We start from the raw sequence: 15,914 nt of genomic DNA on the forward strand, positions 1-15,914 counted from the left end.
GGAATTTTATGCTTCATCTTCAAATCTCCACAAGATCTAGGAAAATAAATTTATTGATCGTATATTTTACAAAAGTGATATTCATAATATTATCTTTCATTTCAGTCATGAAACATTGAAAATAATTCAAGGGTTCATGAAATAACAATTTTTTGGGGGCGAGCATGCTTATTTGGCCCTGAGTTGAAGTTGAAAAACAAAATTCTTTAAAAATCGGAATTTTGTTGTTGTCTTTCTTACGTGATAAATAAATGTCCACAAGGCCGAATTACTTCAAATAAGGCTCATTTAACGCAGAAATTCATCATCTTTGCAGATATTTAAAAACAAAATTTTATTTATATTCTGGATAGCACTATCAATTTTTCAATTGAATGTTATTTTTTAATTGTTCAGTGGGCACAAAATTTGGCGACCTCTTTACGACATCGTTCGTCATTTTTTACGACATCTTTACGACATTCTATGTCCATGTCGTTTCGGTGTCTTTGTGATATCTTACACACATCATCAGATCATACGACTTATTTACGATATCGTGAAGACACCTTAACGACATGGACATAGGATGTCGCACAGTTGTCGCAAAAATGTCGCAACGATGTCGTAAAGGCGTCGACAAACTTTATGCCCACTGGGTTACCCACCCAGTGTTCTGATACTATCCGTCGGTTTTCTATAATTTTCGAAAATCTTTCTATTTTAATATATTTTATACTCTAAATGGCATAATATTTTCAGGTTAATTATTACTTGGGCGTGCCAGTGGAGATGAAAACTACAGATTCCTGGATGTAAAACATTATGTCCATTGGACCAATTTTCCGAGCTGATGAAAAATGTTATTCCAACTGGCTTTCACTTAGCATGCGACAAAATTTGAGGTGTATTAGGTTTTGATATTTTGTCAAAAGCAGGTGCCTGTGCCATAGACGAATTCTAACACTTATTGTCCGATTGAATTATACCTTATATGCTACAAAATTAATTATATTAGAACGTTTTAAAAAATATGCAAAAAACTTCAAGTTTAGTTTAAATTTAGGTCGCTACAAGAGGGATTGATTCATCGTATATCTGTAGAATAAACGAGATTTAAAAGAATTTACCAAAATTGATTTCTTCATCGCTTATATTCCACAAATTCTTTTTCACTTGAAGGGAAAAAAGTCCAAGAAAATTTGTTTCATATCTGTTTCATGTTTTCTATTTTAAGATTTTTTTTCATTTTTAGATTTTCAATTCTGTTTTTTTCTATTCTTTTTTGTTTTAGCCATGATTCTATCTACAAATTTTTTTAAAATAAAATTTAGGGTATATTTTTTAATAAATAACAACAGAATTTCTATCATTAAAAGAAATTACAAGTCTTCAATTTGCATTTAAACATATTTAATCTAAGGAAATTTATTTTACGCCTGAAACAGCCTAGCAGAACCTCCAAAAGATTTTGTTTTAATCAAGCAAAATTTATCGCATTATTTTTTCACCAAAAGGAAAAAAATAGGGAAGTAGGTTTGAAATATTCAAAAACTCACTTTCTTGTGTTTCTTAGTGTTTATTATACAGTATATTATTATACATTAATATAATAATAATTGATTTTATAGAAAAATCCAAAATTACATATTAATATTTGACCAATTTTTTAACAACCCTGACTGTAATTTAACAACTATCATTTTTTTATTCCAATCAACAATTCCTACATTAGGCTAGATCAAGAAAAAAAATGTTTTATAATGTTTTAAATAAATTAATAAACAAAAGCCATTTTGTCTTATTCGGAATGATTAACTGCTTGAAATGTATAGTCTTTATATAGAATATAAGATGCGAAATTAAGGCCTAATTCAGATTAGTTAAAAATAGTCAAAATTTAACAATTATTCAAACAACTTTTATAAACAAATATAAACTTTTGTATATCACGATGAATAGGCTTAATTTTTTTGCAAAATCAATCAAAAGCGTCTTGCTAATGAGTCCCGGCAATATTTTCTTTTTAATTAAGAATTTTTGATTATCTTAACAATATTTATAAATGTGGAACTTTCTAGAAATGTATTTCCAGTGACTCTTAGCTGTAATTGTGTTCAAATTGATAAAAAAAACATTAATTACCATTTGAATGATTCTTATAAATAAACGTACATTTTTCCATTTTTTTGAAATAATGGGTTCCATTTACTTAGAGAAATCAATAAAAAAATATATGGCTAATGGCTCTTAGCTATGATATTTTGCCAGTGAACAAGAACAGTTATTTAAACAATTTTCATACAAAATATACTCTTTGGCCATTTTTGCGTGATAAGTGTTTTGTTTGTAGGATAAACTAAGAATATCTTATCGATATCTTATACTTTTCATACTTGTCCTTTATGGAATTAACTGAAAGAAAAAAAACGTATGAACTTGTTTTTAACAAATTTCCAATGTCTATCAAAGTCGTGAGTTTTAAATATTTTAATAATTCTGCTCATTTTCCTGATAAAAATATATAGTTTTGAAAAAATATTGCGCACCAAATAATTTTTCCTAATCTCTTTAGCATTATGAAAAAGTTTCTGCAATCTTTCTGTTAGTTTTGGATTATACAAAAAGAGATACATATTGAAAAATATTTCCTTTAGTTTCTGCTTAGTGTAGTCAAAACTGTTCTCGAAAGAAAATCAAAGAAGTATTAAGGTGCGTGCTACTAATCATTTAAAATTATTACAAATAAAAAACTGTTTACTGTAAAGTAGTGTTTGTGTAGAAACTATGGCCATTTAACAATGTCTGTATTAAAACACGGATTTATCTAAATTCTCATTTAAGTCGTTCTGATGATTTCTTTTCCAACATAAAAATTTATTTAAATTTATATAATTACAGTAATGGGTTTGCGTAAAAATTAAGGAAATATCTTATCCAATATTATTATTATTATTATTTATAACTTTCATTATTTTAAATAGGCAGGCTCATCTAAGTCCCATAGCATTGAGGTTATATAATGTAACCTATTGTACTCTACTGTATATTCTCCAACTCCAGAGTAAAGGGAGTCTTTAGAACCGTCTTTGTGCCAGATGAGTCTTTCCATTATAAACAAATTGCTGCTCCTCTTTCCGTGATGCCAGTCTTCTCTTTTCGGGAAGATTGCCTTGAAGGGCTTCATGAAAAAATATTCTTCTAGCATGCTATCAGAGTAAATGTTTAATTTTATCTCCCGAAAATTTTTTAAAATTAAGTCTGAAATGAAGTCCAATGCAGCTGTTGGGACTTTTCTCATTGATTCAGTAATTGCTAGACAGCGAGGTCAATTAGGTATAAGTTATAATTGGTATAATAACTACTGTACGTAACCAGTGAACTACCTTTGGTTTGAGTCCTAAGGTTTTTCCAATTGCGTTGCTGCAAGTCCAGTTGACTGCTTTGGTCTTTTTTACTACCGCATCAGCATGTAGCTTCCATGTTAGTTTAGGATACAAATAACTCCTAAATACTTATCTGGTGTGGAGCAATCGACGCTTTTGCCATAGAAATTAGGGTTCACAAGATCAGCCAATTTCCTACGCCTCGTAAAAACCAACAATTTTATCTGGGTTCACAGACAGGCCATGGTCTTTGCACCAATCCTCAATAATGGTAAGCACATTTTGCATGAGTTCGACCAACGTTTCCTGGGGATTCCCTGTGATCAGTTTGATCATCTTCATAACTTAAGCCTTATTCACTAAAACTCCGAATCAAATTATCAATGACGACAACCCACGGAGTGAATGCTACACTCCTACCTACGGACAACCCTTTTCTCCTTTCGCTCTCACTTTGGAACCATTGAGCGAAGACTGAACAAATTAGCCTAATAGCACAGAATGCCATCAACTATTAACATTACTTTCTGCACCATTTTTCCCATCAGAATTGAATATAGATTTCGTAGGAGTCTTACTGAAGGCAACCTCTACGTGCAAAAATGTTACTATCACTGAATCCAATTTTATCCAGTAGGATTTTCTCCTTCATATGAAAATCGAATGACTTTTCTAATGTCTTTAACATGAAAGAAGCTAAGCGAATTGGTCAGTATCTTTTGGCCTCATAGTAGAAGTCTCTCCCCGGCTTTGACTTAAAGGTCGCCTTGACGTTTTATCATGCCACATGGGTATATCTCATAGCTATGAATGCTCTAAAAGTGTTTCACATTGGTCCCATCAGAATAACCAGACCTTCTTGAATCAGCGCCGGGAATATACTATCTGCCAAAGCAACCTTGGATAGGTCGAAACGCCGTGCGACCTATCTAATTTTTATTTTTCGACTATCCACCTTGCCATCCTCCAGGCATCCCCATTAGTCTTAGGCTCTGGGGTATTAAAAGGGTTTGGACGAAAAGACCATTCCATCGACAGGTACCCAGGTTCGCGACTAGGGAAATGCACCTGCATGAGGTGTGCGAGAATTTTGTTAGCTGTTTCTGTCATGTTACCTGTTAGCAAAACCAATGCCCTCAGTTGGCATGTAGGATTTTCCTTTAAAATTCTCTGGAATTTTGCAGTATCAGGTATGTTTTAAATACCCTACTAATGCCCCTTTCATGAGCTCCTTTTAGCCAATTTTATTTTGTTAGTATATCTTGCTACAGTAGCCTTATGCAAATTCCTGTTTCAAGTTTTTCTGGCCGAATTAAATAATCTTCTGGCTTTTTTTCAAGACCAGAAGTCTATAATTGCACAAAGGAGCATCCTTGTCTATCTTTCTAATACGGGGAATATAATTGTCCTTACAGGATTGATATATGGCCCTATGCACTACATGCAAAGCTAACTCGAGTTAACCATTTCATCTTATTCTTCTAGGAATAATTTTTAATGACTACTCAAGATCTTACCTCTATAATTCGTTAGTTTAGACGCGGTTTGCATACCTAATCATATCATAATCTTCAGCAATCAGTGAAAAGCGTATATGCCTGTGATCTGATAGATGTGTATCAGGCAGTACGTGCCAGTCCCCAAATGCTTTGTTAATAGATATCCAGCACAACGTTGGGTCAATAACCTCATCAGATATAGTTTTCACAAAGGTTGGTGTATATCCGCGATCCCTTTCAACTGCAATACTCCACCAAACGTCTCCATTTCCCTTATGGCGGCGGGTGCAAAGAATTAAATGCAGGTATGCTGAGCAAATAACCCTGGACCCTGGATCCTACTATTTGGTGCTTGATTTAAATCGCTACCAGTTTGATAGTAAATAAAGTAGGTTAGCATATATAATCACTATAGTTTCTGGCAAAAATTGTCGCCTTAGGTTTACATCAGTTGTATTGTAGATTATAAAAATATATTTTTGACTTATACCTTTCATTTCTGCCTTTCAACACCAAGGTTCTTAACTCAGAGAAAAATTCGTATGTTCCACTGTAATGTGTCTGCTTAAAATTACCAAAGCAGATTTACAGTGGTAAAGATTCATTTTGATAAACTTTATATGCTAGGATTTTACGCTGTTCGTCAGGATATTTATATATTACCTTAAAGAAAATTAAGTTCTGAATAACAAATAAATAAATCTGTCAATGAATTAAATATACAAGGAAGAAACGAAAAACTATTTCTTTTTAAATTGATACTGTCATCTCATCCTGAATTATATACTGAATTACTTATAATAACGTGAATTCACATTAATTATTGTGTATTGTTATACATTTTAGTTTAAGTTTAGAAGAGCGATGAATACCTTATTAAATTCGTGGGTCCACGGCGTTATTTTTATCAGTATCGTATACAATCCTGTTTTGGCCACTGATTCAACACTTAAGCTTGTTATTGTGGTAAGTATATAATTTCTTTGACAGAATTATGTCACTTTTCATTAAAAGGTAACTGAAAAGTCCTTTTAAATATCACACATCATATTTGGAGTACGTTGTATAAACAAATTTAATTTTCTGATCTCCCAACCAATTTCTAGATTGAAGGACACTTTTTCGTACAAAAAATCGAACATAATAAAGACTTTATTAATTACCGTATTTTTTCTATTGGTATAGGTAGTATTTTTTCTGCCTTTTAAATTAATTTTTCAGTTGATTAAACAAAATTTTTATACAATAAAAAAAATCAAGGAACGCTAAAAAAATGAAAAATAGGTAAGCAGTATAATTTGAAAATTATCATTTTCAAGTTTATCTGCTTTTTGTTCTTTTAGCTTTTCTTGATATCACTTCTACTGTATTTTTATCAGTAACAATTTTTCAGGTATTCAAATTATTAGTTAGACATAAACAGAAAAAAACATTTGCAGATACGAGAAAATAATTTTAAGAACGTGCTGTGTTTCTAGTTTTCAGTACTTGGGCATCACAATTTTTTCTAAAAAACTCTATCAGTAAAACGTTTTCAAGTACCTATTTAAAAGAATTTCCCAAAATAATCATTTGGGGAACCTGCAATGTTTTTGTTTTTGTTTCCTTTGAACTTAACAATTTTTGTCTAAGATATTTTTATTCGCAGAAAGGCCCTAAATAATGGAAAAAATTCTTTAATCAGTTTGGAAATGGTTTTCAAAGTTTTTGTTGAAAATAGTGGTCTATTAAACATTGAAGGAGATATTTCAAATCAATCTTAATTAGGCTGTTTTTTTCAGTGCAAAAACGTATTCTGAATTTTCAAAGAATTGAAAAAAAAATATTGATCTCAAGCCCATTTTTTTCAAAAAAAAATTGTTTACAATGGATGAATTCTGAAGTAAAATATCTGAATAACAACTAAAATTAACATAAAATAATAATTTTTGCAAAAATTACCATAATTTTTTTGTTAATCGGCTAAAATTTAGGGGACATTTAGAAACCAAAAGAAACAATTTGTAGTGGAATAAATATCTTCAATTTAAATTTCCTTATTAAGATAGAATTATTAAATCTAAAATTATTTAATTCCTAACGTTTGTTATTTAAATTTGTTTAATTTTGAACTTTTTTCATTTAAAATGCTCTCAGTTTCATATTGTTAAGTTTGAGCTGATTTAAGCTTTAAATTTACAAAAGATGAAAACCCAATTGAAATAGTACCATTTTAAACAATATAAACTTGATATCGTTCTTAAATATTTGAATTTAAAAATGTTTAACAAACAAGGCTTTTACTTCAAAATGGGACAATAATTTAAAACGATTTTTTTAAATTTAAGAAATTTAGTTAGTTCCATTTTTTAAATTCTCAATTGAAAATTATTTAAGTCCAAAATCTTTCAATTTGAAATTGTCCATTATAATTTTTATTTTCTTGATAATCCTGAAGGTCCTAAATAATACTAAAGAAGAGTATAAAAGATGAGTGCAACATCAAAAAAAGAAAAAAGTTTGAACGCCAAGATTTTATTCCAAATTTAAAAAATTTAGACCGTTAGCTGAAAATAGGGCCAATTCTTCAAAAGGATTGACTTTCATGCCATAAAATATTACAATTTTCAGCTGGCCCGTCATGGAGATCGCAAACCAGAGCTCCCACTTGAAAGTTACGAAACTGATCCTCATAAAAATGAAGACTTTGATGGAACATTAACCGAGGTAATAAGAATTATATTTCACAACAAAATTGTTTTTTATCATTTTTGTATTTAAAATTATAAAATTGATTGTTAATTCTATTATTTAGAATGGCAGGAAGAGGGAACTTGATCTGGGTAAATTTCTTCGTTCTAAATACGATGAATTTTTGGGATCTACTTACGTGCCTGGATATATAGAAGCTAGAACCACGGACGTCAATCGTACAAAAGAATCTGCAAACTTAATTTTGGAGGGTTTGTATCCAGGAGCGGTGATAGATGTAACATCGACGTCTAAAGTGAAGGATTCCCTGCTTTACCCACAAATATGTCCAGGGTGAGTTGTTTTCCCAAGTTACAACAGTTGCCACAAAGATTTCAATTTCATTTTAACTTAGCATTATAAAATTACAGTCAAATCTCGATTTAGTACCGGTTTTAGGGTTGAACTTGACCATGATTCCAGAGTCTCGGAACTATTTTGTCTTTCAACCTCTTTTTTCTCTTTCCTGTTTCTCACTTCGTTTTTTCACGCCTGGGTGAAGACCCTACATTCTCCCGCAGCTGCCGCCACCCATCCCGGCGGCGCGGCGTCAATTCTCGGAAGGGATATATCCAAGAGCGTTATGTCCGAGTTTCACTGTTTTTTAACTCTCACCTGGTACTAACCTTCGCGTCGGTCACAGCAAGACCACCCTTCCCATCAGAGACCGCACAACTTTTTCACCACCGTTGTCCACCGCTCGACCACTACGACACGACGTGCTCCAAAGAACAAATTATATATAATAATAAAATGCAATCTGATTTTGCACTATACTTTTATACCCCATGCGACCCCAATGCGGTCATTAAAGAGCTTTATCTTTATTGCAAGATTCTGTCTGGATTGGTGTAAGAGTGTAGGCTACAGGTTAAGGAAGATAGGAATTGTTTAGTAGACCGTGATATCACAGTACGACATAATTTGTCAAGTTAGTTTTCAAAGAATAAGCATTTTTTTTTAATAAATCATAATAATGTTAGGAAATGTCAATAATATAGGATTTCAACCAAATAGTAAAATGTTAAACCAAGCGGATTAATTTTCTACCAAAAACATCAAATATTCGACAAAATAAATGAATTTTAAACCGAATCATTGAATTTTCAACAAATAAAGATGAATTTTGAACCAAAAATTGAATAGTTAAATTTTAATTTGAAAAATATGCCTGCCGCGCGGGCACATGCTCAGTGCGCACGGCGCACTTTTGTCTTATTGAGAAATTTCATGATAATTGTTTTGAAAAACATATTTTTTATGTATAGTAGAAATTTAGATTGATATTTCTGAACCTATTAAAATTTTCTTTTCCTTTTTTTTGGAAAATTTTCAAAACGTTGAAAAGCATATAAGTCTTGAAAGTTTTATCAAATTCAGAAATATCTTAATAAGTCTATCAAAGGCTGACTTCATTTAACAAATCCTTCAAAAGTTAGCGTGGCTGCAACATTGAGGTGACTATACATACAGACATATAGACAGACTGAAGTACAAACAAACAGGCAGACAGACACCGATATAATTTTATGATTTTCGGATTCTGTGAGTGCCAAAAAGTGAAGATCCGTTAAAAGCCAGGGATCGAAAATTTAAACGATTACATTACTCTCTCATGAATCAAAATGTAAACATTATTTTTCAGCAAAAAAAACTTTCATCAACAAAATCGTTAAATTTTACGAATTTCTGAAATTTGGGACCTAGTCCTTTTTCTCCGGGGCTTTTGAAATACTGGTATCTAAATCCTTATTTTAGCTATTCATAGAATAATATACAATATTTTTTATATCTAGATACGTAACAGATTACGTGGCAGCAACAGTAGACTCAAGCAGCGAACTGGAGAAATTTGATGAATTCATGGGAAATTTGAGTGAGTGGACAGGCCAAACAATAAATTCCGCGCTTCAAATGTATCTTCTTTACACGACTTTGGACGCCGAATATTTTATGAATCTTGAATTGCCATCTTGGACTAATGGTATCTATCCAGATGGCGAGCTTTTACAAGGAACACTTCTGGAACTTCATATAGAGAACTATAACGAAAAAATGAGAATTAGAAATGGGGGCAAGTTGATGAGCAAATTCAGTGCAGATATGGAGTCTGTAAAAAATGGAGAAATGGATGAAAACCTAAAACTAATGTTATACGTCGCTCATGACCTTAACATTGTTGCCGTTCTCAAAGGTTTCGGTGTCTTCGATCCACATGTACCCAAATATTCAGCTTCTGTGATTCTAGAATTACATCTTATTGATGAAACTTATAATGTGAAGGTATTTATTTAGCTTTTTAGATAAATATGATTTTATAAAAGATTTATATTTAGGAGCTCTTAAAATACTATATTACGCTATTTTAAATCATTTTTTCAACACATCCATTCTCCGTGAAAGGTCTTACCAAATTTTTTCATCGAATCATTTCATAAAAGCCTTAAATAAAACAGATTGAACAATCCAAATTTGTAAAAAATAGGAAAAATGTGATGATTCTTCACGTAAATGGGGGAATAAATTCTTATTGATAAAATTTAGATATAGGTACCATATTGAGTTCAATTTGAAACACTTACAACTGTAAGTCAAAATAAATTGCATTTACAAACAGGTACATTTCCCAGAAAAAAACAAATTAATTTTTAACCAGACACTTCGGTTTTTAAGCTAGAAAATCGAATCTTAAAAAAATAGTTAAATCTTTAACTAAATAGTAGAATATTTAACCAAATGAGATAAATTCTAAACGAAAAATATAATAGTAGACATTCCAATTAAAAAGAACTAAATTTTCAACCAAATATAGTAGCAGATTCTCATAGATTTACGTTAATTTAGTTTACATTCAAACAAAAAAACAAACAAAAAAAAAGTTTTTATGTTTTTATCTAGTTTGACATAATTATGAATTTTAGTTTTTTACTACTAGTTGAAAGAAAGCACACCTATCTGTCCCAAATCTTGTTAATTTGTCAGGGACGCATCACCCCCTGATGCGTACATTCCTTGAGAGTCAAGACAGTATGCACTTGACAGTGCACCGTGTCGCACCCTCGCATTTTCAAATTTATGCATTTCTCATCAAATAAACTTACTTGTTTATTGTTATTAAATTTTGCGTTTCTCGTTTTATTTTAAATACTATTAAACCACTAAATTGGTGACCCCGACGTTATATAAAAACGCAGCAATAGTTTTTTGAAGTGAAAATTCGAGAAAGACTATGAGTGAAAACGAAGTGTGGGCGAGAAAGATATCGAAGCGACGCATAGGACCCAAAGCGTCCGTCCATCCTCTCTTCTGAGTGCTCTCCCTTTCTAACTTCATCTCAGTGCAGTGCCTCTGAAACTCAGTGAATCAGTGATCGTTTTCTGTGCTGTGACTTCCAGATCTAAGTGATTTTTATTTGTTTAGTGGACATAGTATAGTTCTTCTGTTATTTTCTGATTTTTTCTTTGACTTCACATTCTCGCTGTCATAAATACAACCGTTACAGAAACTGAATCTACCCCAACACCGCTAATGTCTACGAACGCATCGAGTAGCCGAACTACCTTTCTGAGCCACAGACCCACCCAGTGGCCACAAAATTTGGCGACGTCTTTACGACATCGTTACGACATCTTGATAGCATAAGGTTGACTTAACGACATGGACATAGGATGTGGTGAAGTTGCCGCAAAAATTTTGTAACGATGTCACATCGACGTCGCCAAATTGTGTGCCCACTGGGCAGAATTGTAGTTCGCGCAGCTAGAAACTCAATTTGCCCTATCAACCGTATTCAATAACACAACCAAATTTATTAATATCGCGGGAAATTTTGATGCTAAATACGCCGCGAAAGTGCGCGATATTTTGACACTGCCTGAGGAAATACCTACGCGAACTTGAAACTTCATCATACCCGCCTATTAAGCGCCTCTCTAAACCAGAAAACGCAAGCCTATTATAGCATTAGGAAATCGGCGACCGGACGTCATCACGGTTCCTTCGACATCTCCAAATACTCACAGTCCATGTTTTTCCGGACACTATCTAATGATCTATTTGGCTCATTCGACTGCTAACAGTAGCGTAAGCCATCCCAGCAACTCAGGCTAAAATATATCTGACATTATCCTGGAGCAGGGTAATACACAGGGAAAGTGTGACATGCTTACTTTATATTTAAAGAAGCGGCTACAAATATTAATTTATGATACACTTACGCTTACAAAGTACGCCAGAAAGATGATACAGGACCTTAATCATCATATTTATGGCCAAATTGTCGACTCAGAACACTTTATTCGTCCAAATAATTTTAGCAGCGAACACAGTATTTAAAATTTGCAATCGTCTATAAAGTTAGCTGGTACGTTGAGAAAATAACAACGTAATGTTTCAAATTAAGAATTTCCGAGGATGATTGTCACAGCGGAAACATTTCGTTAAATCTCTAAAATAAATTATTTTCCATTTAACAACAGGAATCTTTGCATGTCAATGGTTAATTAGAAATCTTTGCATAATGGTCAGGTAAATATTTATTGAAAGTGCCGGATCGGTACTTGCACTATTCACGATGTGCTTGAACAAGAGTACTTTACTGACCGAGCTCAGTAGCGCAATCGGCACCTGTCCTTATCTATGGAAGCTTCTATAGAAAAAGACAGGTCAGTTTTCCTTTCCTTTCTATTTCCTGTTTCACTTCTGAGGGCAAATTTATTATTTATTCAAGAATATTTTTATTTTTTACGTTATTTATTAATATAATTATATTTACAAATAAAAAAATATTAGAAAAATTTCACGGATAAAAAATGAAAATTTTGTATTGTGATCTACCTAAACTTGAATTTACTGCCAAATCATAAAAAATAATATCAGTGATGTATTAACGCGGATATCTCTGATATGCGCAGTCGTAATTTCTTGTTATTTTTAGGACATGTTAACCCATGTGTCATCAGCATCAGCCTAGAGATTTACAAGGATCACTACTGCACATGTCAGAGATATCCGCGTTTATACATCAATAAATAATTAAAATTTGAGGTTATTCTCACCTCTATTCGTACTCGTAAATTCTCAAACAATTTATCCACTTATTATATTCTCAATACACGAAAACAATCTACTTTTAGTTAATCTCGAACTAAATTTCTAAGTAAATTTTTTTAACATCAGTGCGGTTTCCTGCATAGCATCGCACTAACGGGGGTGTGAGTGAAACCGTATCCTGAAGCCCTGCAATAAGACTCCGATGCTGTTTCGAAGTCGAAAATCGAACGAACCTCTCTTTCTATGTTGTCGCGTTATGTAATCTCGTGCTCAGGATGCCAACATTGATATCTCTACTCATTGGCGTCCGTAACGTCACACTAAGTGGGGTTCGTAATAACAATCTAATAATGGGTGGCAGCACTGAGCCGAGTATCAGACACTTTGCCAACCGGCTATATAAGGTATTGAAAGAGCCATTAAACTTTTTTTTCGCGTGACAAATAACCCAAACATAACCTAAACCTGTTCACACTTGTGATCTTCCTAAATTTGAGACTTGACACTGACTTTATTTTTTTTAATTAGATATTTCAGGTTGGAGAGGAAGTCCAAGAAGATGTTTGTTTAGTTAAATAATAAGACCAATACAAAAATTGCTACTATTTTATTATTAAATTCAACAGCTTTTTTAAAATAAAAAATAATGTCTAAATACAATCACAGCAAAAAGTGATATTTTTTCGAGTTATAAGAATTATTTAAGTTTCATCACCTGTAATTAGTATTATTCCTTAGCCGTCAACGTGCAGACATCTTGCTAGCTGACTTCAAAGCTTGAAATACAGTCATACATCATATCTATCAATCACCGATATCGTGATCGTGCCAATTGTGTGTCAGTAAAGTAATCTTGTTCAAACACCTCATAAATAATGCAATTAACTACCGATCCCACACTTTAAATAAATATATACCTGGCCATTATCCAAATATTTCTAGTGACCCAATGACATGCAAATATTCCTATAGTTAAATGGAAAATATTTTATTTTAGAAATTTAATAGAAAGTTTCCGCTGTGATAATCATCTTCGAAAATTCCCAAGCCGAAATTTTACGTTGTTATTTTCTCAACGTACCTACTAACTTTATAGACAATGGCGACTTTTAAACACTGTGCCTGCTGTCAAAATTGTTAAAAGAAAAATGTGTTCTGAGTCGACAATAAAGTCAGCCTGTGACACTTCGCCTGTACCTTAGCCTCCTCCAGGGTAATGTCAAGTATACTTTACCCACTTATCAATTTCCCTGACCGACATAACCTTTACCCTAGCTGACTTTACCCCGAATTAATAATTACCTGCAGCAATTTTTACCACCAGTTTTTCTGTGCGACGACACTAGGTTCAAATATTCGCATTACAGACGCTTCGGCACAGTCGATAAAAATGGTCCCAGGCCAGGTAGACCTCAGCACACTTTTCGAGCAGCTTTCTTTAGTGACTACTATAGTTTTAAATATGAAGGTAGCAATCAAGAAGGTAGCTTCCGGTTCATTTCATCGCAGTCGTTCTCAATCTATCAGACCGCACAAGCAGAGAAACCGAAGACGCAGTTTCTCAGTCAAAAAGATTGTATTTGTTAGTATCACGTGCATTTCGGAGATGGCGCAAAACGTTGCAACAAACTGTGCACTCTGTTACCCGCAAAATTGAACTATGCAAGGATGCCTGACTCGGAATCCGTTTCGTACGAAAAGGATCTGAATCGTGGCACGAATTCCTAGAGCAATGCCCGAAAATAATACGTCTAGCTGGTACTGTCGTCGAGTGGTAGCATTCAACGAAGCACTACATTCGCAATAAATCTGGACCACCGGTTACAGAGAAATCGCAAACACTTGCCCTGGACCGGTTCAAGCAAGGGAGGAAGGAATTCCAGGATATGTTGCAAGACAAGACAAGACAAGAGTCTCAATGAGTATCTGGGAATCACCTTTTCACAGTGTCCCTAAGAAGATAGATTACATGAAGTTCAACTCCTGGAACATTCCTAACAAGTACCATGTGCCACATCCCCACGACTTTACACATGATATTTTTGCTGAAACTATTTTCACTACGATCTAACTTGTCAGGGCGTACAACCAGATACCAGTTTCTGGTTGAAATTATCTCGTGAAACGTTTCCATCGGCAATTCAAAGCGACTCTTAAATATCACGAGGGCAAAAGATGAACCGAAAAACTTTCCATCGTTCTACTCGGTATTCTAGCAGTATGGTGCGACGATCTCAAGTCAACTGCAGAAAACTTGTGTTTGGCAAATCCTTAAGTTTGCCAGGCGAATTTTTGACTCCTCGTTCAAGAAACAAACGATAAACTGACTACGCAGTTCGTAAGAAACATAAAGAGGGATTTCCGTAATCTAAAACTAGTTCCTGGTGTTCATCACAGAAATTCAAATGCGTTGTTTCCAGGGTCTAAAAATTGCGACCACGTTTTCTTTCGCCACGGGGGAATGAAAAATGCTCTGCTGATATGTTATGAAGGACCCTGCGCAGTTATCAGTCGATCTGACAATAGCTTAAACGTGAACGCCAGTAGAAAGAATGTCAACGTGCCGATCGACAGTCTGAAACGAGCCTACATCATCGCATAAATGCGGGAACGACAACCAGGTCTGGCGGACGAGTCAGCTTTTCTGACGACTTTCAGATTGGGCACTCCTAGTGATTTTTTGTTACGTTCCCTAGTGATTCAGTTTTTTAAAATTATGTCCTTAAATATTTGAAAGTACATTTAGTATATTTTGTATGCACCTATGTTGGTATACATTTATTAAGTACAACTCACATCCGATTATTCTCCAGTATGAACCAAAAAAAGAACTAAAAACAGAGTTTATACGAAAAGAAATATCTACTTTTTTCTAAATCTTAGACACATTTTATCATGATTAACAATATTACCTTTTTCCCTATCAATTTTTTCTTTCATAGGCAATCGCTATAAGAAGAGTAGTTGTGGTGTCAAACCTAACAATACTAAAGTATATTTTGATTCTTTTCTCTAGTTTGACATAATTATCAACTCTAGCTTTTTACTTCTTCCCGAAAGGGACGACAGTTATTAGTTCCAAATCTTTTTCTTCTTTTAGGAACGCTTCCCACTGAGTCGTATACGTTACTCGAGAACCAGACAGTAGACACTTGACCGTGAACGTCGTCGCGGTTCAAATTTATGACTTTCTCATCTAATAAACTTACGTGTTCCTTGTTATTAATTCGTGCATTCCTCGTTCACTATTGAATACTATTGAATCCCT

The 15,914-nt window shown here is 33.4% G+C and overlaps 1 protein-coding gene across 1 annotated transcript in view; it reads left to right on the forward strand.

Annotated features, from left to right (window-relative positions):
- LOC117178550 overlaps positions 1 to 14,717 on the forward strand; it is a 55,391-nt gene extending 40,674 nt beyond the window's left edge. The window contains exons 5-9 of the mRNA XM_033369978.1: positions 7,475 to 7,570; positions 7,659 to 7,888; positions 9,391 to 9,877; positions 13,955 to 14,202; positions 14,474 to 14,717. Coding sequence (XP_033225869.1) covers positions 7,475 to 7,570; positions 7,659 to 7,888; positions 9,391 to 9,877; positions 13,955 to 14,202; positions 14,474 to 14,717 — 1,305 coding nt within the window. The remainder of the gene's footprint in view (positions 1 to 7,474; positions 7,571 to 7,658; positions 7,889 to 9,390; positions 9,878 to 13,954; positions 14,203 to 14,473) is intronic.
- Positions 14,718 to 15,914: the final 1,197 nt, after the last annotated feature.

Source organism: Belonocnema kinseyi, chromosome 8, assembly GCF_010883055.1.
Source record: "Belonocnema kinseyi isolate 2016_QV_RU_SX_M_011 chromosome 8, B_treatae_v1, whole genome shotgun sequence".
Classification (NCBI taxonomy): domain Eukaryota; kingdom Metazoa; phylum Arthropoda; class Insecta; order Hymenoptera; family Cynipidae; genus Belonocnema; species Belonocnema kinseyi.